Raw genomic sequence first — 24,797 nt, forward strand, 5'->3', positions numbered from 1 at the left:
ACGGACATAGAGGAAGGAGAGAGTGTGAGAGAAAAAAAGGGATAGGGAGGGATCTCAGACACCAGTGCGCTATAACCCCCTTCCATGCCGGCGGCTATCTTGAAACTGCATCACGACAAGCTCAGACCGACCACCAACAGCGACTGGCGAAACAGTTGTATTTCAAGTTGACCAACAGAGTCAGGCCGGTGTCTATTTATAGCATACCAGGGGACTGGCTACCAATATCCTGGATTGTCTCTCAATTGGGCTTTGTGAACAAGGATCATAGAGCTGGGCGTCAGCCTGGGAAGCGTTTCGCTCAATATGGTACATTGATTGACTACCAAGTTCCAAAGGTGCTTCACAGTCCTAAGCGGGTAACATGGAGTCATTCCCAGCTGGCGAGCAGCACAATTTAACTTTGACCTCGACTCTGCCTTGACTTCTTTCACTACAAGCAGCGAGATATTCTAACCTGGTCCAATCAAGGCCTTCTGTTGGAATTCTTTCTCTTCATTGATCAGAAAGAAGAAACCACTCCCATCCCGACTACCTTTCCGCGGTTTCCTAACTTCGCTTTCCGCATACCTGGATCAGTCTCCGAAATTGAGATATGGCTTCCACTATTCCTCTTTCGGTAGCCATTTACGAAAACCCTGGCATCATGCACTGGAGCCTCTACCTTGAAGCCGACAAAAATGACGACAAGACGATCATTCACGTCCTTGGTGCGCGTCAGAAGTATTTCCCCAACGTAAGGACCCCGTCGGACGCCCGCAATTCGACTTCCCTTATCGAGCTTCTGTACCTTTGTCAAATTGATGTGACCAAGGTCGAGACCATCAAAAGCATCGCATACGCTACCCCCATCCGTAATGAGTTGGCGGATTGGAGCTGCCAGGATTATGTCCTCGATATCTTGAGACGGCTTGAGCGTGCATTGATTCTTAATGCAACAGACGGCAACTACATTAGGAACAAAGAGGTGGTCGCTGCAAAACGCGAGTCGTGGGCGTAAAGTTTGGGCGAGAACAGCTATTGTTACTGGAAGTTGAAGAGATAGGGAAAGCGAAGAAGGTTCGCAAGGTCGTTTAGATTATTATCGCATATCTTCTCAAAGGACCTGCGTGGCATGCTTAGTCGCGCGTAGACAGGCATTCACACTTTCATCGTACTATGTCAGTCCTCCAACTCCATAAAAGGTTGCCCCAAAGTCGGTCAACTAGCCAGCGTACAGGGAACCGTAAGGCAGAGATGCAGTGTGGCGCATACAGGTACCAGTCGTCGTCAGAATCGATGCTCTGTCCATTCGACAGCGTCGTGGACTCGTGGTACTCAGGATAGAAGCCGCCATCCTCCCAGTCAATGATCCCGGTGACCACGTAAAAGTCGGCAATTTCTGGATCTTCTTGCACCATGATGTTGGATTTCTTCAAATCGCCATGGGTAAATACAGATCCCTGCAGAGTTTCATTTTCCTCATCCAAGAAAGACCGAAGTAATCTGGCGTAGGAAGGACTTGCGCGATGCTTTGCTGAGAACTGCAGTTCGTTAAAGCCCCTGGCTGTGGTTATGCCTTTGTACGCATAGGTTTCCATAATGCGGTAGTCTTTGACTCCTTCTCCGCGTACGCCCCCAAGTTCAGGCCCATCCTCCTGACGTAGACCTCTGAGACGAGAGAATATATCGTCTAGCTGCTTCTGAATGGATAATTTTCCTTCATGGGATAAGCGCGACCATACTTTGTCTAAGGTGGTACCCGGAACATATGACATGAACATGGCACCAATACTACCAAGCATGATGAGACCATGAGGTTTAGGAATTGGTAGGTCGGGAAACTTTTCAGCGAGATACTGGAGATTGTGGTATTCAGTAAGATCTCGACTGCTGGGAAAGGTCTTGATGACAAGGTCGTCACTGCACCTGACGACAGCACCACATCTAATGCTAAGTTCAAAGATTATGTCGGAATTCAACATTAAATTTTTCACAGCTGCCGTGAGGGATAGTTCCTCAGAAGAACCATCAGCTGGAAGGTGTTGATAGAGGAGCGCCGACGCTTGGGCAGAAAGTGGGTATATGGTGTTAGCGGTGCTGACAGGTTCAATTCTTTTGCGAAGCCAGTCGAGGGGCTGTCTTCGCTGCTGTGCTGGTAGGGGACTTTCTAGGGATTCCTTTTCTTCTTCCTCCGGTTTGGCCCATCTGTATAGGCGATCATAATCGGTGGGGAAAATATCGCGCAAATTGATTTCGGGCCGGGAAAGTGCCCCATCTTGAAGATGATCAATGGTTTCGAAGTTTAGCCGAGCGGCCTCAGATAGTCCTGAATATTGACCAACACGATGTGCAGCGACATATCTCTTCCCGACAACAGACAGAAGGTCTGCTGCTGGGTCCTCCTCCAGTGCGTGGCGGAAGGCTTCCATCAGGTCGCGATTCCATATTTCAGCCTCGGCTCTATCCAAAGGGAGTAACTTTGGCTTCTCCATCACCGCTGCCATTGTTGGAGATGAAAGATGAAACGCGAACCGCTGGTCCAAAGAATGAGGGATGCGCAGTCTAAAAGAGTTCAGAACTTGCGAAACACCCAGGCGGTCTGAATGCCGGAATGGATGCGAAGGGGCAAGCGGCCAGGGGCCGGATGCCTGAATTTCTACGGTTGGTGCCTGAATAATGCCTGATTTCAGACCATTTTCCACACCCTACACCTCGTGCTGTGAACAGTATTATAATTGAAGCTATTCCCGCCATACAAAGCATGAATTTTATAAAATCCTAGGCGTTGAAGCCCCCTCGACTATGTAAATTCTTAGATTTATCAAATCCTCTGACCGTATAAAATTTCTCCGTGAATTGATCTTAACATTTGTTCGCTGAAAAAACCCACACAGAATTGGCAATAGCCTCAAGAATCAGCATCAAGATTCAGACGGTCGCGTAGGCCTTTTAGCGCCTAGCACATATTTCAGTATAGGATTTGTATAGTCGGAATAGCCTTCGGACTGTATGTCATCTCGAAAAACGGCAATTTATAGATTTATATTATATGAAAAGCTTCACTTTTCCTACCTGACTCTAAGTGTTTTGGCATGGGTAATTTTGGATAAATTAAAACCCCTATATCTCACCCTTTCTAAAGCAACGCTGGGTTACTTGCTCAGATTACAAAGCATAAAAAGCACACCAATGTAATCTTCCATGAGCGCCCAAATTTTTACAGCGGCAGCAACTTTGTCAGTTTGTCTTTCCGTAAATCTAGCGTTATTGGTAAGACTGAAAACTTTGATACCATAAGGGACGACCAGAAGAATCACAATCGCCTCTTCTCTGTTGCGTGAGATGCGATATAAGCATTTTGCCGATAGCAGCAACTTGACCCCGGGACTATAAGATAATATCGACTGTGGTTGAGCGTGATTGGTCTGATCAGAGTCATGTATTGTCACCGAGCTCGCGGAGAAGATTCCGAAGAAGTCAAAGGGTTGCATATAGCACTTGATTGATTTATCTACGTTCACAGCTGCCTAGGACTGCCGGCATATTCACTTACTCGAGGCTTTGTAAAATCCATGATAAGTGGTTTGAATGAAGAGCTAGCTTCTCGGCGACCCTGGCGGATTCAACAAGTCGTATGACTGCTTTCAGTCTGACCTTACCTGTTGAGGCAAGATATGCAACTCTTTGACACTAATGCAGCAGGGTCCAAGTTGTCTTTCCCAGTTGTCTACCAGGCTAGAGAGCTGCCCCACTTCTGCATCGAGGGACAATTGTTATCAAATCATTCTAGGTTGCCCGGGGACATTGTGGATTCGTGGTTGTGTTGCTGCACAAATTCACGGCAATGAGACGCTTCGTAGGGAGTACTGTACATAGAGTACGAGCGACTACGGAGTATTGGGACCAGCGATACATATTCCTCTCATTGGATGCTGTCTTACCGCATATTTCCTTGCCGCCTTCTTGGGGCATATATGTATTGCATTATTCCTTCTCTTTAATTTCTATAGATATAGCATACAAAATTGGAATATAATATATGTAAGCATTCCTATAATTGAGAGATATACTGGCTTGGAAAAAATAATCGAGTCTTATCTCTATAGAATTTAAGATCAATGCTTAGCCTTAGTGGTACTATAATTGAACACACTTCAATTTTATGAACTTGATTTTATGGTTCAATTTGATACGCTTCAACTTAACAATGACATACATTATTAGTTCCTGTACGGAGTATAGTGAGAGTGGATCTGAATACTGCCTGGCAATCTTAACCAGGTGCATGTATCGCTGGACCCAACAGTCGTAGTGTTTACTAGGCAACTTACCCAAACCGCTAATGATCTCCCTTTTATTCCCCCGCATTTTGCTACGCATGTCAGATCTCGTATGTGCGCTCATAAACCGATTCTTAGTGGAAGACATAATCAGACATGCATACCGATTACAAATTGCCAGTGAAAGTACCTGGATTCTATCTCGAATTGGCTCAGTCTATTACAGGAAGTGGCGTAAATGAGGTCCGTGTGCTTGCGCCTTCGAGGCTAAGTTTCAGCCAATCGCGGAAGAGGCGCTATAAATAATTACAGTAGTCTATGTCCGTCTTGGCGAAGCACAACATCTCGCATGTGAAAAGGGATTCAACCAGTTCAGATTCCAGTTGGTCAGCCACATAGATCTACCAACACTATCTAAGCTGGAGTTGCCGGTGCTTCGACTGTGGCTGACTTGCCTTAAGCATGCGCACGTATGGTTTCATCGCATTTTGAGGCAATTTTAATGGCCCTGTTACTTGCTTAGTCTATGTAAAGATGGTATCGTTGCAAAATGGAGAATATTTAGAGGAGTTCTGTGATAACCGTAAACTTGCAGCTACCGATAAAATGTCTCTTTTAAGCTGAACGAGTTTATGTGATGACGGATTGTCAAACAAGAATTCAATTCTTATAACTATGGCTCGGGTCGGCTTTGCCAGAGCTCGCTCAGGAATAAATACATAGCCCGCTCAACGGCGCTATACAGTAATCATCCGCCGCATTCCGAGGTCATCCCTTAGGCGCTGATACCGTTGAACAGGAGCTTCTTGGTAGTGCCAGAGGGAGCGCTGGAGATAGAAGAGATAGCAAGCTCAACAATACGAGCGCAAGCCTTATCAGCAGTCACACCCTCGGAGGCCATGAGGTAAGCGGCAACACCGGCAACGTGTGGGGCAGCCATGGAGGTTCCAGACAGAGTCTTGCTGCCACCACCGGTGTATGCGGCAGTGATGGACTCACCAGGAGCATAGACGTCGACTGTAGTAGTATCGTCAGTAAGCTTCATCGACCAACAAGTATACCTCGCACTAAGCGAGTGGGAGAGCTCTTACCGAGGGAACCGAAGTTGGAGAAGGAAGCACTGCCATCTGAGCTGGTAGAAGCGGCGACAGTGCATACCTCAGGAGCAGAAGCAGGTGAGCTGTTCTTCGCATCCTCGGATTCATTTCCGGCAGCGACAGCGAGGAAGACACCGGACTTGACAACATTGGCAGCGGCATCGTTCATCGCCTGAGAAGTGCCGCCACCCAGAGACATGTTCATGACAGACTTTCCAGTGACGCCACGGGACTTGGCATCCTTAACAGCCCATTCCATGCCATCGATGACTTGCGAGTTGGTTCCAGAACCAGCGCTATCAAGGACCTTGACAGCAACGATCTTTGCCTTCTTTGCAACACCATACTTAGTGCCCACCGCAGTAGACGAAGTGTGAGTGCCATGGCCATTGCCATCAGAATCATCATCATCAACGGCATTGTAGCCCCACTCAGCACGGCCGCCGAAGTCGGTATGGGATATATCAATACCGGTGTCGACGCTGTAGACCACGATGCCCTTGCCGGCAGTGGAGTCATAGGTATAGTCCTTAGTGCCTGTCTTCTTGCTTGAGATGCGAGAGAGACCCCACGAAGGAACATTAGACTGAACCTCGTTCGCGCTCAGGCTCACAACCATGTCAGGCTCAATGTACTTGACCTATATTTCCAATGCGAGTTAGATTGCAAAAAGAAATCATGAGAAATCAACGTGGGCAATAGAAAACCATACCGACGGGTCATTGGCAATGTCTTTCACGGTAACATCATCGAAGGTAGCGCTGTATCCCTTCAGGCCATTGATGTCGAAATGCTTGCCGGGTCCAGAGACGCCTCTCTTGCCCTTGGAGAGACGGGCATGAACACCTGCAGCCCAGTCACGGTGCTTGTCGAAATCCGCGGTGCTGACGCCATCGTTCATAACAACAATGTAGGAGCTAGGAACAACCGCATCGGTGTTACTGGCAGTAATGAGCTTGCCAGCATTTGCGACTGCCAGAGTCGCAAGAGACGTGGTGAGGACCTTGAGGAAACCCATGATCGTGGTTACAAAGATGTAAGGATGAAGAAGATGATGATGAAGCTCAGGAAGATGCTGATGAGGATCCTCAACTCGGGAGCAAAGAGTCCCTTTTATAACATACTGAGGAATTGAGGAGAAGGCCATCGCCGCCGGTCTTCCGGGCTCAACTGCATCTCCATCTCCAGACAATTCAGACCTGGTGATGCGACATGCCGGACCTTGACGGAGAATGAGTAGAATAAACGGAGTAAACCATCGCTTTAGGCAATGATCTTTCTTCGATTGATTACCCGACAGAATGCCAAGATACCAAGCAATCCGCCATTGCAACACTCTTATCACCAGCGCAAGATCTGCATGTATCGCGATTTCCAATAGCGAGCCGAGTCTCAGGTGATGAGCATATGGGGTAACGCCGGAGGATTTCGGTGTTTAGGGTTTATCTACCCGCTCATACACTTAATGTGCGCCAAGGGAATTCTGATGCAGGAGGTGTGAGTATGAATCTTGGCAACTTTCTTTTAGATTAATTGCGACACTTTGTCCGTCGGGGGTCCGATTGATGCTTTAGAATCTCGACAGGGGCGCCTCTGCAGAAAGGCACGTGTTTTATGTAGGATATTCAGTCATTCGGGGCTTTGAGAACATGACAGTCGTGGCAAACTGCGGAAGTACATAGTGCCTACGGAGTAGTAGCTGCAGATCTTTGCGGAAACTGTCAACCTAAGAAACTCGGCCCCCGAGACCCTTAACAGAAACCTTGGCTTTTCCTTATGGTCTAGTGGTAAACCCCGCTGTATATTGTCCAACAGAAACAACAACATAGTAGACCTCAGGGACCTGGTTGAGGGGTTTGACGTTGCAGCTAATGATAACCACGACTGTTTCGAATCTCTTCTTAGCCTCTCTTTTTAACGCACAGGTTCTCCACGATGTGTTTCAATGGTCAAAATCGACGTGATGAAATGAATATGAGCCGGCTGTATCTTCAGGCTGATTCGATCACCCGACATCTGCCCTGAATATGAGCCCAATATGTTTGGCCTCCGTAGTTGGCGCCCTGGGCACCGACCTCTCCGAAATAGTGGGGGGTCCCCCTCATGCGTATTGATCCTGTTCCTTACTAATCGTCCTTATTATATAATCACGGATGTTCCAAGTTGCAACAGAAACACCGACTCCTGCACCTCTCCGATCTCGCTGCCTAGACGATGGTCCCAGTTCCCTTTACATGCTTCGATGGCTTTGATGCGAAATGTGCGGAATCAACCCATATACCTGAGAGCATACTGCCGAGGGCTTTCCCCTCTTCAATATTCCCCTCTTCAATAGTTCGGAAGTCTGCTCCTTCAATATAACTGTCCCTCCTGACTTTGTAGACTAACAGTTGAGGACAATCTTGCTTTTCTCGCTGTTATTAGCATCTTGACAGAAATAAGAGGTAATCATCTAGATCTAAAATTCCTCCGAATAGGACGGCTGGTCAAGGTGGCGACCCACAGCGAGATTGAATCTAGGTACAGATCTCTTCTCTCCACCAATCGCCTTGATTGACACTGGTATTCTAGATCAACTCGCCGAATGACGACTATGGGAGCACATACCCCGCTGTTGCTAGCATCATCATCGCTGTTCAATTGATCTTCGAAGATCGGATCTCACAAACCAGATCTTTCTGGGCGTGCTTTGCCATAAAAGGAATTAGACCACCCTTCACTTGACGATAATCTCACCTTTTCAGTATGATAGAGCCCTTACAGGGCCCAGGTACCAATATGTATAGGTAACAATGAGATTGTCTTGGAGGACGCAGATCAGACCACAATGGGATCGAAATTTTAGACCATCATGGATTTGGGTTTCTGCTGCGATATTGCTGAGAGTTTCGATGCAGGGCTGACGAGATCTTAATCAAATGTTTGGTTTCTGGGATATATATCTTGGTGGGTTGATAGGTTCAACTTACTTTAATTAAACCATACATCACAGGAGGTCCTAACAACATCCAATGGCATCTCAAAAAGATTAGCCAAAAAAAGAAAAGCGCGAAAGTAAACCATTTATTGTAGTTTCAATCATTCTATATACATTTTTGAGGATTTTGATCTCCCTTTCCCTAAACTGTGTGCGGTGAATCTATACGACTACCAGAAAGCCAAGTGTTGTCATATGAATAGAATTCTTCTGAGCCCTTGAATAGGTTCGTCTTGATTTTCATTTGTGGGCCCTAATGATACAAGAGAAGAGATGCCAATCAGATACGACACACATTCTTAATGTTGCTGATTTTGCTCAGCCTGGCGTTCAGACCTTCGCCCAGCTTAGCTACATCGTCCGCAGACATGGAACGACGAGCACTGGCGGCGCGGCCGATGGCCACTGCATCGGTAAGAGCCAATGGGGAGAGGATAAGTCCAAAGATAGCCAGTGGTGCGTTCTTGGGGTCGTCAACGATGGTATAAATGTCTAGAGCGACATTACCAACTTCTCCCAACAGTGCGACAATTCGGCCAATGGCTGCCATGGAACTGACAGCACCAGCAACTTCACCAACCACTGGGATAAAGAAGAAGATGGCAGTCAGGAAAGCCATGAGAATTGCTTGCCGCTTGGTCTCTTCAATTTTCTCTCCAATCTCCTTGACCTTCTCCATGCTATCAACAGCATCCGCGATCATTGAGATTGGAAGCGACAATGCGTCTACTAAATCATCCGCATCAAGTGAGAAAGACCCCTTGGTCATAAGATCAAGAGCCCTGGACATCTCAGTGCTGAGAAGTGTGACATTCTTGTGAGCGTCAGATACAACGTCTTTCGGGTTGAGAACGTCGTCCTTGTCATAACCGTCGGGTACAGGGAAGTTATAATCCCAGTCTCGGTTTCCACATGTTTTATCGGAAGGTGCACACTCCCAATGATGGACATTGTCCCATCTGATATTCTCCTGGGCTATGCCTTTCGTGGTGTATAAGTCTGCCCAGAAACTCTTGGCCTTGGAGGCCACCAGATGCCAGTACACCGACTGAGACCAGCGCGAATCTTGTGGAGGTGTCTGCGCGCGCAATGAATAGTCTGGCGGACATGGCTCCGTCACGTTCTTGTACCTGTTCTCGACACCCTCACAGTTAACCTCGGGCTGGTCGCAAATTGGGTCCCAGCCATTGTCGTAATCCTCACAGTAACGACAGTAGACGTCGCTGTCTTTCCCCCACTGGTTCTTGCAGAAGCCACAATCGGGAACCATCTCGGTCACAATGCAGGTGAAGTAGTTTGATCCATTCTGGTACATGAAGCTTTCGACCTGGTCCCGTCCACTGTCGACCACGGCTTGGGCGTAGTAGTCGAAGTCTTTGTCATAGTCGTCTGCTATCATGTCGTCGTAACGTTTCAAGGCATCATCGAGAGTGTCTTTCAGGACCTTCAGTATGTATTGGGACAAGCAGCCTTTGGGTATTTTGCCCATATCGTCTTCAATGGCATCCAGAGAGTCGTATGAGCCTTTGCATTCAGGTAAGTCCGGCATTGGGAAGCCATCGTCCATACTATCGCCATCGGGGCCTGCGAAATCATCGTCTGTGTACTCCTGCAGATCGACTGCCCAGTCAATGGTACCGGCAAAGTTCATTCCTTGCCAGTAAGATCGACGGCTGTTCTTGGTGGCCGGGGCCATGTAGGCGACCCATTCAGTATCTAACCTGTTTAGTAAGGGCAAAATTAACCACGACGAAAAACGTACCATCGTAGACCATTATGTCACTGTTTGAGTCACCGTCATGCCAAGTTTTAACGTTAGGGTTTAAGTTCTTGATCCGACCAATCTCAGCATTAGAAATATAACCAGCGGTGTCTGTACAGACACCTTTCTTTGCTTTGGAGTCGTATCGTGTGCCCTCGAACTTGCAGTCGGGTCCCGTGCAGCCCTTCTCTGACATTTTGAATGAACGGCCGTAGCTTGACTCGCCCACAAAAATTTTGTTTGTCGAGACACCCGCCTTGGTGACTATTCGAGTGATTAGAATGGGAAGAATTCACACTCGCTACAGGTTAACTCACTCATGGAAAGTGCGTACTCAGTCTCGGTGAGATTCACTGCAGAGTAAGGTCAGAAATTTGCTACGTCAGTTGTGTCAAAATCCATCGGAGGCATACCATGACTACGAAGACAATTTCCTTCCGCGCAACCCTCTGTGGCCCACTGATTACCAGCATCCCATTGTCCTGCATAGGTTAGCCCTGCTTCTTGACCGAAGAGAAGTTCTGACATACCGTGCAAGTCGTAAGTCATGTAAACAATGTAGTCAAGCTGCTTGGCCATGTTGTTGATGGGGAATGATTTAAGATACCAGTAGGAAGCTGGAGCAGCAATAGACAAACTACTTCCTGTTCCTAATTTGGAGCGCATAGTGGTCAAAAATTTGAGATAATTGGGACCGTCTGTCGCAAGACCCGGAGGAGTGCCGTCAATATCTATAGCCTGTAAAATATATTAGTTGCTTCGATGTAGATTGTCGTGGATAAAATGTCTGCATACCCCTGGGTATTCCCAATCAAAGTCCACACCATCGAGACCCTCATCCTTCACAAATTTGGCAACATTGGTGGCGAAGGTATTGCGAGCGTCGGGGGTCGCCATCGCCTCTCGCAGGATATTATATGTCTCCGGCTCTGTTGAGTATCCCCAGCCACCGAATGAAATAATTCGCTTGAGACCAAGATCCTTGAAGTCATCCCATTGACCAAACGAGTCATTGATCTTGACTGTCCAGTCAGCCTTGTTGACTCCAGCAAACGCCCAGTGCATATGCGTGTAGCTACCATCGGTATTGGCATTTTGGGCACGAAGATTCAGACACTCTCGATCAAAGTTCCAAGTTTCATAATAGCCAACTCGACCATACTGTGCTGGAGCAGTTCCTTTGTTGGTGATTTTTGTTCCACAGGAGGACACACAACCGTTCTGGTGTAGCGAAGTTCCTGGGTTCTTGGAAGGCCCAGGCTCCTTGAGACAGAATTCCTGATTGATACCACACTGGCCCCATATGTTGCAGCACACATTCAGCGGGCATGGGTTCAAATCTGCAAGTTCGGTATCATCGGTAGGCTTCTTAGACCCGGGCTTGGTCGGCCCACACAGCGCGTTGGCGATTGGAGCCGGCATGGGGGGGCTTTCCTTTACTGAGACAAATGTTGATATAAGCGTCGAGGTCTCCACATCCGTTCCAACCCCATGTAGTGCCATTGTTGAACTCGTCAATCTTCTTTTCGGTCAACCCATATGTTGCCGCAAGTTTCGAACAATTATCACCAAGCTGGACAGTGTAAGTGTTGCAAGTTCCGTCTGCCTCTGGCTTTGGGGTGATATCAGGCAACGTGCCAGACGTACAACAGACGGGCTGGCCTTCTTGAAGAGTATTACAGAAGGTTTTGCCGGGGTTATACTTTTGGAAGTCGGCTAGGCTGACTCCACATCGTTTAGCCAGGGCAGGGCAGTATTCATTTGCGGCCACTCGGATTGTCGTGCATTCTGCTCGTGCTTCCAGACCGCGCTCAGCTGCTTGGCTGATTGGCTTCAAATCTGCGGTAGATTCCCAAATATGCACGTCTTCCCAGACAGAAGATTTTTTCAGTTCGCTGGCACATTCTCCGTTGGACCAAGAGCGAATGGCGCTCTGCACTGTGGCAATGTCTCCTGTTGTATCGAGAGCAAGACCCAGAACATGATTAGAGTTGCGATCTTCGCCGCACAATTGAACAGTCATGGAGCCTGCTTGATTGAACGTCTTGATGTGATCAATGAGCTGGGAGACCACGGGCTTGACTGTGCGTTTGTCGAATGAAGAGCCCATGTAGATGCCAGCTACTGTGCCATTGGAGTATGCAAACGAAATGGAGGAGTCACAATTTGAGTCGTCTTCCAAGTAAGCCTGCAGGCTCTCCAAAGCCACCACCGCATCATCAACAAAAGCATCGCTCGTGCCCTGCTCTCCATAATCGAGGGCAATCTTGGTGGCAGCAGTAGCAGCTACGCAGTTGGACTCTGCGCGCTTGGTCAAGTTCTTGGCTTCACTAGAAGCTTCAAAGAGTGCGTTCACAGTGGTGTTGGCATTGCGGCTGTCACCAACTGTGCATGCATGTAATCTGACGCCATTCCCTTTGCCGACAGGCTTGTGAATTCCCATCTCAAACAGCATAGGTTGATTGCAGAGATTCAGACGATCAATCGAAGAGTAAACAGTCCAGTTATTTGGCTTGTTATCCAGACAAGCGGCTGGACAGGGATGAAGCTCCGAGTAGTAGCTGCCTGGAGTATCGACTGGGACGACATCTCCAAGTCTGAGAACAGCCTTTCCATTGATATCCTGAGCGGCATGAACAAAGATCAAGAGGTTGATCCATACTGCTAGAGCCAACACAGGCTGTCGAAGCAATAGGGCTCTCATGATAAGAAACTAAATGTAATAAATGAATGTGGTTCGCTGAAAAGAAAGAAGATTCAATAAAAGACTTGATAGATATTGGGAACCATAAAAAGAGGCAAAAGAGGGACAAGAACGAAAGTAGTGATTGCTTCGTAACGAGTGTGAAGGGGTTTTCGGGCGTGATCGTATGACAGTGGCCGAACAAGACCTTTATGGCTCATTGAGTCGGCATGAGTAGGAAGCGGCGAGACGCTATGTCTTTTTCCATTGTCGGCAGTTTTTTCAGATTACCGGAATCATGAATAATCCCGATCTCGTATCGAGGTTACATCGTCTTCTCTCGGACAAGACTGCAGCCAAGAAAATTGCAATTAGGGTTAGCCTGGGGGCGGAGCGGCTGAGAGTAAGACAGGCCGAGCAAAGCCTAAACTCAACGTAGTTTCTGTGGATGGATCTAATGCACAAGATGAAATTAAGGAGTAAGTAATGTAGCATTGTGGCTTCAGGGGCGAGAATCTCAAATCCGACAAGCTTGGCAATTGATAGCGGCTGGCGTGGATGAGGTCTATATGGCCGTGGTCTCCTACTCCAATTGGGATTCGTATTCAATCTGCCTTTCCGGAAGACTTGCGTGAGTACCCACGATGAAACTGTCTCATATTGTGACTGCGTCTGCTCTCATTGCAGGGGCCTCTGCAAGAGGCATCAGAGGTGCTTCGGAACGGCAAGTCCAAACCCGTGTAAATGGTCTATTAGCTACTAACTACATGTTAACAGTGCCTTTTACTTCTCGACCTATGTGGCAGAAGAGATTTTTGAGGACGCAAGCAAGCGGACTGTCGCAACAGGCTGCGAGGGGAGCCGGAAAGGGCTACGTGACCAGCCAAATCGCTGTACTTTCATGGAGTTCTGTGATCATCTTTGGCATGAAACTGAAATCTCAGCGACAACCCATGAAATGGACAAGAGGCCCGATATCACAAAGACATATATGGGGACAGTCATCGACAAGAACAAGAACACTCTCCTCAACTACAGCCCAGAAAAGATGCGTGACGGCATCATGAACCTGCGAATGAATCTAGACAATGGCAAAACCACAAATGTTCCAAAATGGGGATACTCCGGGGATCTGAACGTTGCGAATCTCGTTGAGGGGGGTACAGCAGCAAATTATTTCGACAAAGTGGGCGAGGAGTTTGGGACACGCTACTGGAAGGCCAAGGAAGAGTTTGATCGAGTTGCTAAGCTCACGGGTGACGATAAGCTGAGTGATGAGCTGAAGGCATTGTTCAAGACTTGGAATGAACATGCGGTGGAATCCTCTAAGATGTCCTACGCATATCGGGAAAAGGAACTCCGAATGCAAGAGCCAGGAGCCATCAAGTCAGCTCTCAAAGGCAAATATACCGACAAGGCGAAGAAAAAGCTCATCGTCGTTGAAACCAGGATGCTTGACAAAAGCGAGGTGGTGTGGGGAGAGCCTTACAAGGTTTATGACAAGGATGCTACAGCCACCAAATTAGCATCCATTGGAGACCTGGGATTGACAAAAGAACAGGCTCTCACTCTGCTCACGGATGTTTACAATGAACTTCAGGAAACAGATTTAGTCAAGGATCACGTAAGGGCCTTGACGGGGGCCAAAAAGGCAATGAATGTGGCGCGCAGCGGATGTATCTAGATTGAAACTAATTTTTGGTAATCATTTTAATTATCAAGCTGATCATTCTGAGTTTTATTTTTTCAAGGAAATATACGGGGTTCGGTTATAGGAGTAGGGGAGTTAGTCCGATGAGGTTAGGTCATGTCCGACTATATTACCACATGATCAAGCGATCCTTCTAATGTTATCTGGCCATTTTTCTTTCACTGCCTATCTATTTCCGTTATTCATTCCAGATATCATGGATAAGCATGGACGGCTACCGACGCTTCCCGCCGAGATTCTAGATGCGATCATATCGCATTTGGAAGATCGTGATTTGGCATCTTTATTGGCCACAAACAGACGGCTATACCACCAGCTTGACCCAATCTTCTATCGCAGAGAACATGTCATGGACCTCGCAATGGGATGGGCGTGCTCGCATGGGAATTCCCAAGCCATTGGTCGCCTAGTCTCCTTAGGTGCATCCCCTAGCGTGGTTTACGTGAGCACTAATTCTTCGGGGTGTCGCATCAAAACATCCACGTTACATCTGGCAGCCACTAAGAAGCAAGTTGAAGCTTTTCGGTGCCTGATTGATATTGGCGCACGGCTTGATCATCCTGATCTGGACAGGGGGGGCCATCCGGCATTTTGTCAGCCCCATCTGCAGCCCCGCAGATGATTGGGCTCTGCTGCGCCTCTACCTGGATGCCGGCCTCGACCGCCAGCTTCGTGTGGGGCACTATCGACACTATCCCCCTTCTACCATTCCTTTGCTAGGGGTAATCTCGCAGTCAGCATCCGCCTCTCCGCTAGGTCCGGTGCGACTTTTACTGGACCGCGGTGGCAACCCCAATGAGATATTTTCCTTCTATGGTCATCGGCTCGTGACTCCCTTGACTGTGGCAATTTTGAAGTCCCACACTGAGGTTCTGGATCTTCTAATTGAGAACGGAGGAATCATTCATGGACCCCATGTTACTCGTCCTGTGCTTCAGCCTTGGCATATTCCCATCATGGCCGCTGCAGCATGCATGCCAAGCCAGGGGACAACTGTGATCGAGCGATGCTTACACCATGGCTCAGATATCAATCATCTAACGCCGCAATTATGCAAAAAGACCTACCAGGGTTGTAAAGAGTATCGATACATGAGTCCTGCGTTTGTCTTTATTGATTCGATTCACAACTGGGACGACCCGACGCATGCCTTGCGCCCAGTCGATGGACTCGTATTCCTGGCTAGCCGAGGGGCACTCCTTCAACAGCCCATCCCCATTCCAGATTGTGGGAGCCTTGAGCGAGTACACAGTGCGCCTTGGATGCGGTGCTATTGGAGCCCTTCTCCGATGTGCTTGGAATTAATCTTGGACAAGTGGGGACTCATCAAATCGACCACGAGTCCAGGTCTTCTCCTGGCTGTGCAATATCTGCTCCGGCACGCGGTCAGTGTTGGCACACTTGCTGAGTCCCTCGCCTCCTTCGAGTCGGAAGTTTCGGCTCTTGGGGATCCACCAGTCCAAGTTTCAGTAGCATGGCAAGGTCTCTTGACCTATGTCTTAGAGGATTTGAAAGTGGACCCTACCATACTATTGAGCCAGTACATCCTACAAAAAGGCTTGTGCATATGGGATAAACCCTTGGAAAAAATCGGCCGCGCCACGATTGAGAGGCTTTTGGCGTCGGGGGCCAACATCAATACCCGCATGGGGGCCAGGGACGGACCAACGGCGATGCACGCGGTATGCGAAGCATTTAACAAAGCAGTGTTGGAATTGGAAGGAAAATTGCACTCTTCTCGCTGGAGGGAGAAACTCGATACTCAGGCCAAGTATCTTGAGTACTTAGCAAGTCAAGGGGCTGATTCTTCCATCCGCATTGGTGGCCAAACAGCCGGTGAGGCTCTCCTAGTGAATCAGGCGGATGTGCCATCGGAGATTCGGCAAAACATGCTGGCTGCATCTAAAATCCTGCAAAAGGACAATGTAATTTAAACCCCTAGGCTAGTGAAAAATTATACGATCGGCATTTCTTCCACTTCTGTAAGGGAGATGCGGAGCGTACATGCGGAACGGGCCGAACAATTGTCATTTGATAAAAGCTTTGTCAGGGTCACAGCGTAAGTTTCCGGAATCCCGAGGTAGTGAATAAGACTTCACCCACAGACCCGGTGGCCAGGGGTCGCTAAGCCATTTTCTGGCATCGCAGGGCTTGGCATAGTGGCGCTGTCTTGTTTCTCGTATAATCTCTCGGCTCATCTAACCTCCGTATTTTTCTTGGCAAAAGGCGGGATCCTTTGCTCGAAGGACGGTTACATCGTCCCTATTAGCGCCGGGGGAGATGTCGAGTCTCACTTTCTTCCTCGTTATCTCAATTCCTTAGTCCATACTCCATACACCAAAGACATCTAAGCTCTGTAATTAGCAGTACTAACCTCATTAAAGGAAACTAATCGATTGTTCAGCCGTAAGACTTGGACGACGGCGATATCCATAAGCGTTGTCTATGTAAATATAAATCACAGCAGGCGGCCAGGACAGAAAATTTCTCTACAGGATACTCACTCAGAGCATCAAACATTATGCTTTCCTCTACCTTGTATCTTCTGGCCACGGGCTTGACTTTGTCAACAGCCTTTGCCAGGCCAAATCTCGTCCGCCGCGACGAAACTCCCCAACTTCCCTATGATGCAAACACTACTCCATACTGCACATGGTGGGTAGACGATGATGGTTCAACCAAGTGCTCTGACATTCCGGCCTATTGGGCTATCTCAATGGCTGACTTTGTCCGATGGGTATGTTGCTTCCCATAAACTACCTTTTTCTAATAACTGACCTCTCCAGAACCCATCCGTCGGCAGCGACTGCGCAGGATATGTTTCCGGCAAGTCTTACTGTGTCGAAGCATTCGGAGAACCAGCTCCTGGTACTGGCACAACTACTACTAAAGTCACGACGACTTTAAGTGCCACTACCTCGAAAGCCACCACTTCGAGTACCACTTCGAGCACCACCACTTCCAGCACCACGACAACTGGTGGTGCTCCGGGACCTACCCAGTCAGGACAAGTGGCCAACTGCAACAAATGGGATCTGGTTCAATCCGGAGACACATGCAACGTCTATGTAGCCAAGTATCCAGGCCTGACCTTGGCCAACCTTGTTGCATGGAACCCCGCCATTGGATCCCAGTGCCAGTCTCTCTGGGTAGACACATATGTAAGATCGATAAATGCAATTTGCACGAAGTAATGCTAACCATTCGAGCAGATTTGCACCGGTGTGACCGGCTGGAGCCCTAGCCCGACCACTACCAAGACTACCACAACCACTGCAACAGCGCCGACCAATGGCGTCACCACGCCACAGCCCATCCAGCCTGGCATGATTGCCGACTGCAACAAATTCTACATGGTATCCGATGGCGACGGCTGTGACTCAATTGCCAAAGCAAACGGCATCACACCCGCCCAATTCTACACATTGAACCCAGGAGTAGGAAACAGTTGCTCCACCTTATGGCTTGGCTACTATGTCTGTGTATCACGCATCGGGACTGCAACCACCACAACCAAGACTACCACCACTACAACAAAGCCAGCGAACGGCATTACCACTCCAACCCCTATCCAAGATGGTATGGTGGGCACCTGCGACAAATTCCACCTAGTCGTTGAGAACGACCAGTGCAACGCAATCGCACGCAATAGCGGTATCAGCCTCTCGCAGTTCTACACTTGGAACCCCGCTGTGGGCAAGGGTTGCGAGACACTTTGGAACGGCTATTACGTGTGTGTGAAGATCGTGGGTGTTAACCCCATTACCACCACCACTACCACGAAAGCAACTACTACCACTGCCGGCAATGGAATCACTACGCCCACTCCGATCCAGCCGTCAATGACAGCCTCTTGTAAGAAGTTCCACAAGGTTGTTTCTGGGGATCAGTGTGGTACTATTGCATCTGCAGCTGGTATCTCACTCAGTCAGTTCGTTTCGTGGAATCCGAGTGTTGGAAGCGATTGCAAGTCATTGTGGCTGGGATACTGGGTTTGTATTGGAAAGTGAGCAATGGCTCGATATCATGATCAAAATTATGTGACAGTTAAGATGGAATCATGTTGAGGAAAATAGACTGAGTACATAGAAGGGACTGAATTGAAGACATATGGAGGCATACTTACCCTTCTCACTCCCAGCCGTTTGACCTCAGCACGGCGCTTACCCAGTTCTCGGTTGAGCGACACCAATGAGTAATTGACCGCATAGAAACATATCGCTAGTGAGTTAGTAGTGGGGGGATGACCTCTACCGAATTTACATTCATAATCAAATGTGATTCTCCTAGGTGGTCCTCCTTTTTTTTCCTATTATAATTTGATCTAGGGGGCATGTATCAACTGGTAGAAGTGATCAGAAGGGAGTCGTGATCAAAAGAACATGCGGCCTAGATCTCCGCAAAGCCCAAAGCCTGACCCGTTGATGGGATGGGTTTCGGGACCCGTCCTTGGGCCCACCGATGGGCTATAGGTCTGGGACGAAAGCCCACTTGGCTTCGGATAGGGGTCGAACTTTTCAGGCTCCCATTTAGTCCCATGTGAGTGGTCCTATGGGACCAAATGGTGGGAGTTGGCAAGGTCAATTCGGACCAGCACAAGTTAGTTCAAAAAATAGCGAGATAAACTACTAGTATACTCTTAAGCGGTCGGAGATAGTAACTTAACTCGAGCCGCCTCTTTCATCTCATACAATAGGCGCTCACAACACAGTTTTCCAGCAAGAGATGTCAGATTCTCTCCATTAGAGCCTCCATCAATCGTCATCATCAACTCGCGCTCTCAAGCTCCAGAATCTACAGGCTGGATTCAGCAGCGCGCAAGTCACCCAAACGGCATCGTCAGAGCGAGGTCTCGTACGAGATCAGCAGCGATAATAATAACGATCCTAGTGATAGTGACTACATACACAACAGAGGCGATACCCTAGATAAGAGCTCTACGATTCATCGCCAAACAAAAAGAGTACGATTTGCTGTCCAGCAACGTACACAATATAATATACCCAACCCAGCCAACATGGCAAAATGCTTCGACATGCCAGTGGATCAGTCCCCTGTTGACGAGCTTACATAATATTGAAACTATTCCTGTCAAGCTTACTTCCAACAATCTTGGAGAAACACCTCGATGAACTCGGGATTTCAATTATGCCTCGTCGGCTGCGTTCGCACGCTACATCATCGGAACTAACAACAAACAGCCACTCACCTATCCACTTCGTCCCAAATTTCACTCTGAGCGAACCAAGGATCATCTTCAACGAATCACTACCTGGTCTCAATAGTGCCGAGCTTCAGACTCTACGACAAAAGCAGCAACGACTGCGGAGTTCAATCCCATCCACAGTTGCCTTGGCCCGTGAAACAAGTCCGCAGGCAGTACGTGCTCTGAAATCCACGTTGATATTCAGTCAAGCCGAGGCAGGTACAGCAGTGTGTATCGACGCAAGAGGCTGGATCCTCACTTGCGCACACTGTTTCGGTGAAACGCGACAAGAATGGCAAACATACCGACGGAAATGGCTGTTATACTACACAGGGCTGGCGGTGCAAGTGGAATGTCGCGTCTGGGACCCACGACGCGATCTCGCGCTGGCCAAGATCATCCACGTTGAGATGGAGCAGCCCCAGCCGGGTGATACCGACATGCAATGCCCGGTCTTCAGTTATATCTTTCCCGCAACAATACAGGACCCCACAGAGTCGATATTTTGTATCGGACAACCCGGCGCTGACGATCTGGAGTCCAGTATGCCCCGCAAGACGGCATACGACTTGATCGAGGTATCCGAGGGTCGACTATGTGGACTAATCCCCAACGTGGATCCACACGACAACTCCGAAATTGGCGTTCTCAAACATGATGCCTGGACGTACTGGGGCCACTCCGGGGCACCGCTGCTAAGGTCATCGGATGGGACTCTCGTCGGACTGCATTCCTCGTGGGACGATTCTACGGCCATGAGGCATGGAGTCCCGTTGGTTGCGATCCGGGCCTTTCTAGAAGCAAATCTACCGGCTGAACCGGCTGGACCAGCTGGGCCAGTACATCCGCCTATTGAGCTTGTCGGACAGCCTGAGTCCGATGCTATCATCATTGATAGCTCCGAGTGACCTGGTCACCGAGGATTCTTCGCAAATGCGAAGCTGAAGGACTGTAGATCAATGCACTAAATGACAGCCCTCCCGCTATATATGATTTTTAAAGGCAAAGTCTTTATTAAATCCTAGTTTAAGGAGGATTAGCGATTTGAGGTTAGTCCTAACAGATAGACCTCTGATAAAATTAGAATTCGCTAGCTTGAAAAGCTCCTAAAAGATAAATGGCATCTAAAGGCCATATCGTTGTCGAGTTGATGATTGTGTTGTATGGCTTAGGGTACTTTCCGAAAATGGGTGGAAGTTGGCCTTACTTTGGGCCGAATTGGAGGATATCGTCTACCACCGTTCTGTTGAACTATGAGGGGGAACGAAGAATGTTGTCTGGTGGGAATCTGCCCCAGCTTGTGGAATTGAACTTCGAGCCTCCTGGCCATGAGGCGTAGACTATTGGCTCGAGTTCTTGTTTGGAAATTCCGGCACAGAGGACGTTTAAAGCGGGAGATGGAACTGAGGCTTTAATAGTATATTTGCCTTCGTCGGAAGCCTCTGTGGGTTGTTTGATCTTGTTTTTAGAGTTCAATGATGATAAATCGAAAGCAATGCTAAGTGTGTCGCGTGATTCGCGCGGGCTATCCTTACCCTCGTTGACCTTGGTCACCCATTTCTTACGCGCGCGGTGATTTCCCTATAACCTCGGGACAGGTTTTTCTGGCAGATCAGTCAGTTGCGGTAACTGTCATGCAACATATGTGATGATACGGATTGGGACATATATACAAACTCTTTGGTTTCAAGCTTTCATTCTATATTACATTGGCTCCGACATCCAATCAAATTTCTATATTTCACTAATTCAACCGAGGCAAAAGCCGAGGACACCGCCGTGTTATCAAGGACGATCCTGCTTGTCTACCATCTTACTGGGTACAAATTACGGAGATAATCGCAGCTGAGTATGTAGGCCAATAAAGTGTTCTATTGACCCGGCGTCAGTCACTGCGGCAGGGACTCAAAGGCATTTGGTAAATTAATTCAGCCACAGATACATGTCAGCGGTTGGAGCGACTTGTGCGTGCGTATTCGACTAGAGAATCCACCTACTCAGCATCTTTTGGTCTCTCGATAGAGATGATTGTCCCGGTAGGTGATGTCTCCACAGATATATTATTGGTGTGAATAAAGCCCTAGATCTCAGCAAGGCTATAGATGTTAACCATAAGCACTACTCCGAACTGAGTGTAAAGCAAGGAATAGCCTACCTAGGTCTTTCATGGATATAGGTAAGTGATCATGCGGCATTCGAAAATTTAAATCAGAATGGACGCAAGATAGGATGTACATTGGAGAACGGAGCAAAGGTTAGCATCTCATATACTGCTTCGAAGGCCCCTTCGTCGTCGTTTCTATCTTCATCGACAATAGTAGAAGGTCTACTGGAAGATGTAGAGGATGATAGCAGAAAGGAATTAATCAAAAGTGATGCCCAATGTGGAACGCTTAATGTAGTACAAAGTAACGTCCTCGTGTGGAAGCATTTTAAATAAAATTGAGAAAGGAGCTTTGAACCAATGTTATACAACATAACAGTGCTTTCTAGCCTGCGAACCACAATTGGCACTCAAGAATCACCGCGCCTTAGGCGAGTAGCCCAGTCGTGGATGAATTGGCGGTCTTTCGTAGTCGCAGTTGACAGGCGTTTCCCCTCAAACAAACCGCCGGTTGTAATCAAGTGCAATAACTTAAAGCCAAGACACGGCCGATCGTCCAAATCGGAGCCATCAAATACGGCCAAGCAATACTGGGGGTTGCGCGGCTGGAGTGAGCTCTCAGGTGTCTTGAAAAGAGCGGCTCCGTGAAGGAGCTGATACTTTCCCTCTTTGAGACAGTCTTGCAGGTCAGAAGACAGGGATTTATTGGTAGCCGGCATTCTGCGTAGTTCACTCGAGTGCGTGGATATAGGAAACCGAAGAACCCCAGGAGAACAGGTTTCTAGTTTGTCCCAGATGCTTGACACAAATTCTCCATGAGAGACTTGCTGCACCCATTTACAGGATGGCTGCACAATGAAATCCCCTTGAGTTACCCATAGTGTGAGTTGTAAGTTTCTAGCAGCAGCTCTCAATGAATGCACGCCAGATAGTTCAGCCAAAGGAAGGAATTTATCCTGGTTTAGATCTGCATAGACAGACGACAAAGGAAGCTTAGTTCCAGCCAGACGCTGCAGAGTATTTATTGCACTGAATGATGCCGTGAAGCACGAGATTTTTCGTACTATATGGAAGTCGCTTGGTCGAAAGTATGATTGGAAGGAAATGTGAGCACAAACAGACTGATCGCTGTCAAGAATTGGATGATTGCTCGTTGTACCGGTCCAAAGCTTCTGTAGACGACAAATAAATTTCGCCGTAACCAAGAGCGGATGCTCTAGATTGAAGATAGTCAAAAGTCTGATAGCTTTCTGATTGACTTCATTACCCTCCGAGCCAGGTGGATTGAGAATCGCAATCAGCTTTTCGGTCTCATCAGGGAGTGTCAAATGGCGGAATGAAAAGAAAACCTCATTTGTGTCTCGAATGACGGATTGTCGCTTCGGCGGGCTGGAATACTCAGGCTGCAGTTTTGGGGTATCACGTTCATGCAAAGTAGGCAGAGAATTGCTGATTGTTGTGTTCATTTTACCAGAAAGCAATCTAATTATCTCATTTCGATGGGTATTCAAAGCCCAGTCACAAATAAAGTCGACAATCAAACACAGTTGCAGCGCAGAATCATGTCTCTGGATGCATCCGTGCCAAAGGTCGATTATACGCTGCCTTTGTGTCAGTCAGGGATTTTGGCCTCTTCGAAGAATCTTACTGTTTCATCTCCTATTGGAACACACGCATAGACTCTCCATTCATCCCCACTGAAAGCCAAGAACCAAACTAAGCTGTTTTCCTCTGGCTCTTGCCTTCTTTTTCTCAGAGACTTTTGAATATCGACAAGTCTTTTTATGGGGAACGCAGTCTGCTTCTCGATAGCCGTAAACCCAGGCGTTTGAATCTCAGACTTGGCTTCGAGAATCAGAAAAGGAAACAAAATATGCTTTGCATCCTTTACTGGACTGGAAACTAGCCTTGAATGGCCTTGGAGGGCAGCGCTGAGTGTTGGTGATCTCTGAAGCCCGATGACCATATCGGGGAACTTGGTTCCGATCTCAGGAACGGAAAGATCGTTGATACCTGCGTGCGCCTGTCCGGCAAATATTGCATTATTGAGGACGGACTAGCAAGCAAACAATGTTAACTATCTGATCTTCTGGGAGTTTGAATTTTATCCATTTACCTCATGTCCATCGATATCGCTTTCGATGCACCGACAAATACCCACCCCTCCCTGCGCTGTTCGAACTTTCTGTTCCCCATTTGGCATCATCGGCAACGCACAGGAATCGGGAACCCGTCGTGGCTGTTGACATCTCCGGCTGAATCAAAATCAGAATCGATCCAAGGTTGCGTTTTCGATGTTTCACCTACCACTCTATGTCTTCCTCGAAACGGGCTAGTAGAGGGAACTCTGTCTTGGACCTCCAAGTAACCTCGTTGGCTTCAATAACACGGCAATCATATGCAGCAGAAACAAGACAGTTAGCCTTGTTCACCATTTTCGCCCTTTGTGTGCCCTCCGGAGTATTGGCTTGGATTTGCCCCAGGTAGGTGTCGTATTTAATGTCTTCCATTTTGCGGATGCTGGTGAATATGGCTGAATTTTGTTCCGGCCAACTAGCCGGAGAAACGGGCCCCTCAAACTTGATTTTGTATTTATCAATCAATTCCCGTTCCTCCTGCTTGGAGAGCTTCTTCTTTCTAGATGATTGCTCCATCGCGATAAGGATATTCGGGGGAAAACAAACTTTGGTCAAAAGCGCTACAACTTCGGGATATACGAAACCGCAATTTTGGAAAATTCGAAGCCATGGGGAACATTGCGCTTTTTGAGCCGTCGTTGTGCTAAAAATGGTCCAGTGCATAGCCGCCAATGATGCAGCTACTTGACATCCATGCTAGTTCATACATTCTCACCAACTCAAAGTGGGGTGAAGCGGAGCACAGGCATATCATCGGAATGCCCGTGTCCTATGATATCTCGAACTCGATGTGAGTCTCTGGTCGCTCGTGTGAAAATGAGCCCCAGCAGGGGTAATTTCCAGCCCCCACAGGTAGC

General features: G+C 48.0%; 9 protein-coding genes across 9 annotated transcripts; 5 read left to right on the top strand and 4 right to left on the bottom strand.

The window, feature by feature from the left end:
* Positions 1–595: 595 nt before the first annotated feature.
* N7500_008687 (uncharacterized protein) lies at positions 596–1,000 on the top strand (the record flags this gene model as incomplete). The annotated part of the gene is made up of 1 exon (XM_056679831.1): positions 596–1,000. One exon carries the CDS (start codon positions 596–598, stop codon positions 998–1,000), a length of 405 nt encoding a protein of 134 aa, XP_056530203.1.
* A 148-nt stretch (positions 1,001–1,148) lies between these two features.
* Positions 1,149–2,486, bottom strand: N7500_008688 (aminoglycoside phosphotransferase family protein; the record flags this gene model as incomplete). The annotated part of the gene is made up of 1 exon (XM_056679832.1): positions 1,149–2,486. One exon carries the CDS (start codon positions 2,484–2,486, stop codon positions 1,149–1,151), a length of 1,338 nt encoding a protein of 445 aa, XP_056530204.1.
* A 2,551-nt stretch (positions 2,487–5,037) lies between these two features.
* Positions 5,038–6,377, bottom strand: N7500_008689 (S8 family peptidase; the record flags this gene model as incomplete). Its single annotated transcript, XM_056679833.1, has 3 exons — positions 5,038–5,279; positions 5,354–5,999; positions 6,072–6,377. The coding sequence occupies 3 exons, from the start codon at positions 6,375–6,377 to the stop codon at positions 5,038–5,040; spliced, it is 1,194 nt and encodes a 397-aa protein (XP_056530205.1).
* Positions 6,378–8,616: 2,239 nt separating this feature from the next.
* N7500_008690 (uncharacterized protein) lies at positions 8,617–12,802 on the bottom strand (the record flags this gene model as incomplete). Its single annotated transcript, XM_056679834.1, has 7 exons — positions 8,617–10,052; positions 10,099–10,362; positions 10,416–10,451; positions 10,512–10,580; positions 10,629–10,836; positions 10,894–11,537; positions 11,587–12,802. The coding sequence occupies 7 exons, from the start codon at positions 12,800–12,802 to the stop codon at positions 8,617–8,619; spliced, it is 3,873 nt and encodes a 1,290-aa protein (XP_056530206.1).
* A 937-nt stretch (positions 12,803–13,739) lies between these two features.
* N7500_008691 (uncharacterized protein) lies at positions 13,740–14,465 on the top strand (the record flags this gene model as incomplete). The annotated part of the gene is made up of 1 exon (XM_056679835.1): positions 13,740–14,465. One exon carries the CDS (start codon positions 13,740–13,742, stop codon positions 14,463–14,465), a length of 726 nt encoding a protein of 241 aa, XP_056530207.1.
* Positions 14,466–14,688: 223 nt separating this feature from the next.
* On the top strand, positions 14,689–16,426 carry N7500_008692 (uncharacterized protein; the record flags this gene model as incomplete). The annotated part of the gene is made up of 2 exons (XM_056679836.1): positions 14,689–15,085; positions 15,111–16,426. The coding sequence occupies 2 exons, from the start codon at positions 14,689–14,691 to the stop codon at positions 16,424–16,426; spliced, it is 1,713 nt and encodes a 570-aa protein (XP_056530208.1).
* A 587-nt stretch (positions 16,427–17,013) lies between these two features.
* Positions 17,014–18,502, top strand: N7500_008693 (LysM peptidoglycan-binding domain-containing protein; the record flags this gene model as incomplete). The annotated part of the gene is made up of 3 exons (XM_056679837.1): positions 17,014–17,229; positions 17,279–17,653; positions 17,705–18,502. The coding sequence occupies 3 exons, from the start codon at positions 17,014–17,016 to the stop codon at positions 18,500–18,502; spliced, it is 1,389 nt and encodes a 462-aa protein (XP_056530209.1).
* Positions 18,503–19,640: 1,138 nt separating this feature from the next.
* N7500_008694 (S1 family peptidase) lies at positions 19,641–20,606 on the top strand (the record flags this gene model as incomplete). The annotated part of the gene is made up of 1 exon (XM_056679838.1): positions 19,641–20,606. The coding sequence occupies one exon, from the start codon at positions 19,641–19,643 to the stop codon at positions 20,604–20,606; it is 966 nt and encodes a 321-aa protein (XP_056530210.1).
* Positions 20,607–22,212: 1,606 nt separating this feature from the next.
* Positions 22,213–24,456, bottom strand: N7500_008695 (Peptidase S58 DmpA/arginine biosynthesis protein ArgJ; the record flags this gene model as incomplete). The annotated part of the gene is made up of 4 exons (XM_056679839.1): positions 22,213–23,407; positions 23,476–23,858; positions 23,919–24,057; positions 24,110–24,456. 4 exons carry the CDS (start codon positions 24,454–24,456, stop codon positions 22,213–22,215), a joined length of 2,064 nt encoding a protein of 687 aa, XP_056530211.1.
* Positions 24,457–24,797: the final 341 nt, after the last annotated feature.

Source organism: Penicillium coprophilum, assembly GCF_028826855.1.
Source record: "Penicillium coprophilum strain IBT 35676 chromosome Unknown utg000005l_segment0_segment0, whole genome shotgun sequence".
Lineage (NCBI taxonomy): Eukaryota > Fungi > Ascomycota > Eurotiomycetes > Eurotiales > Aspergillaceae > Penicillium > Penicillium coprophilum.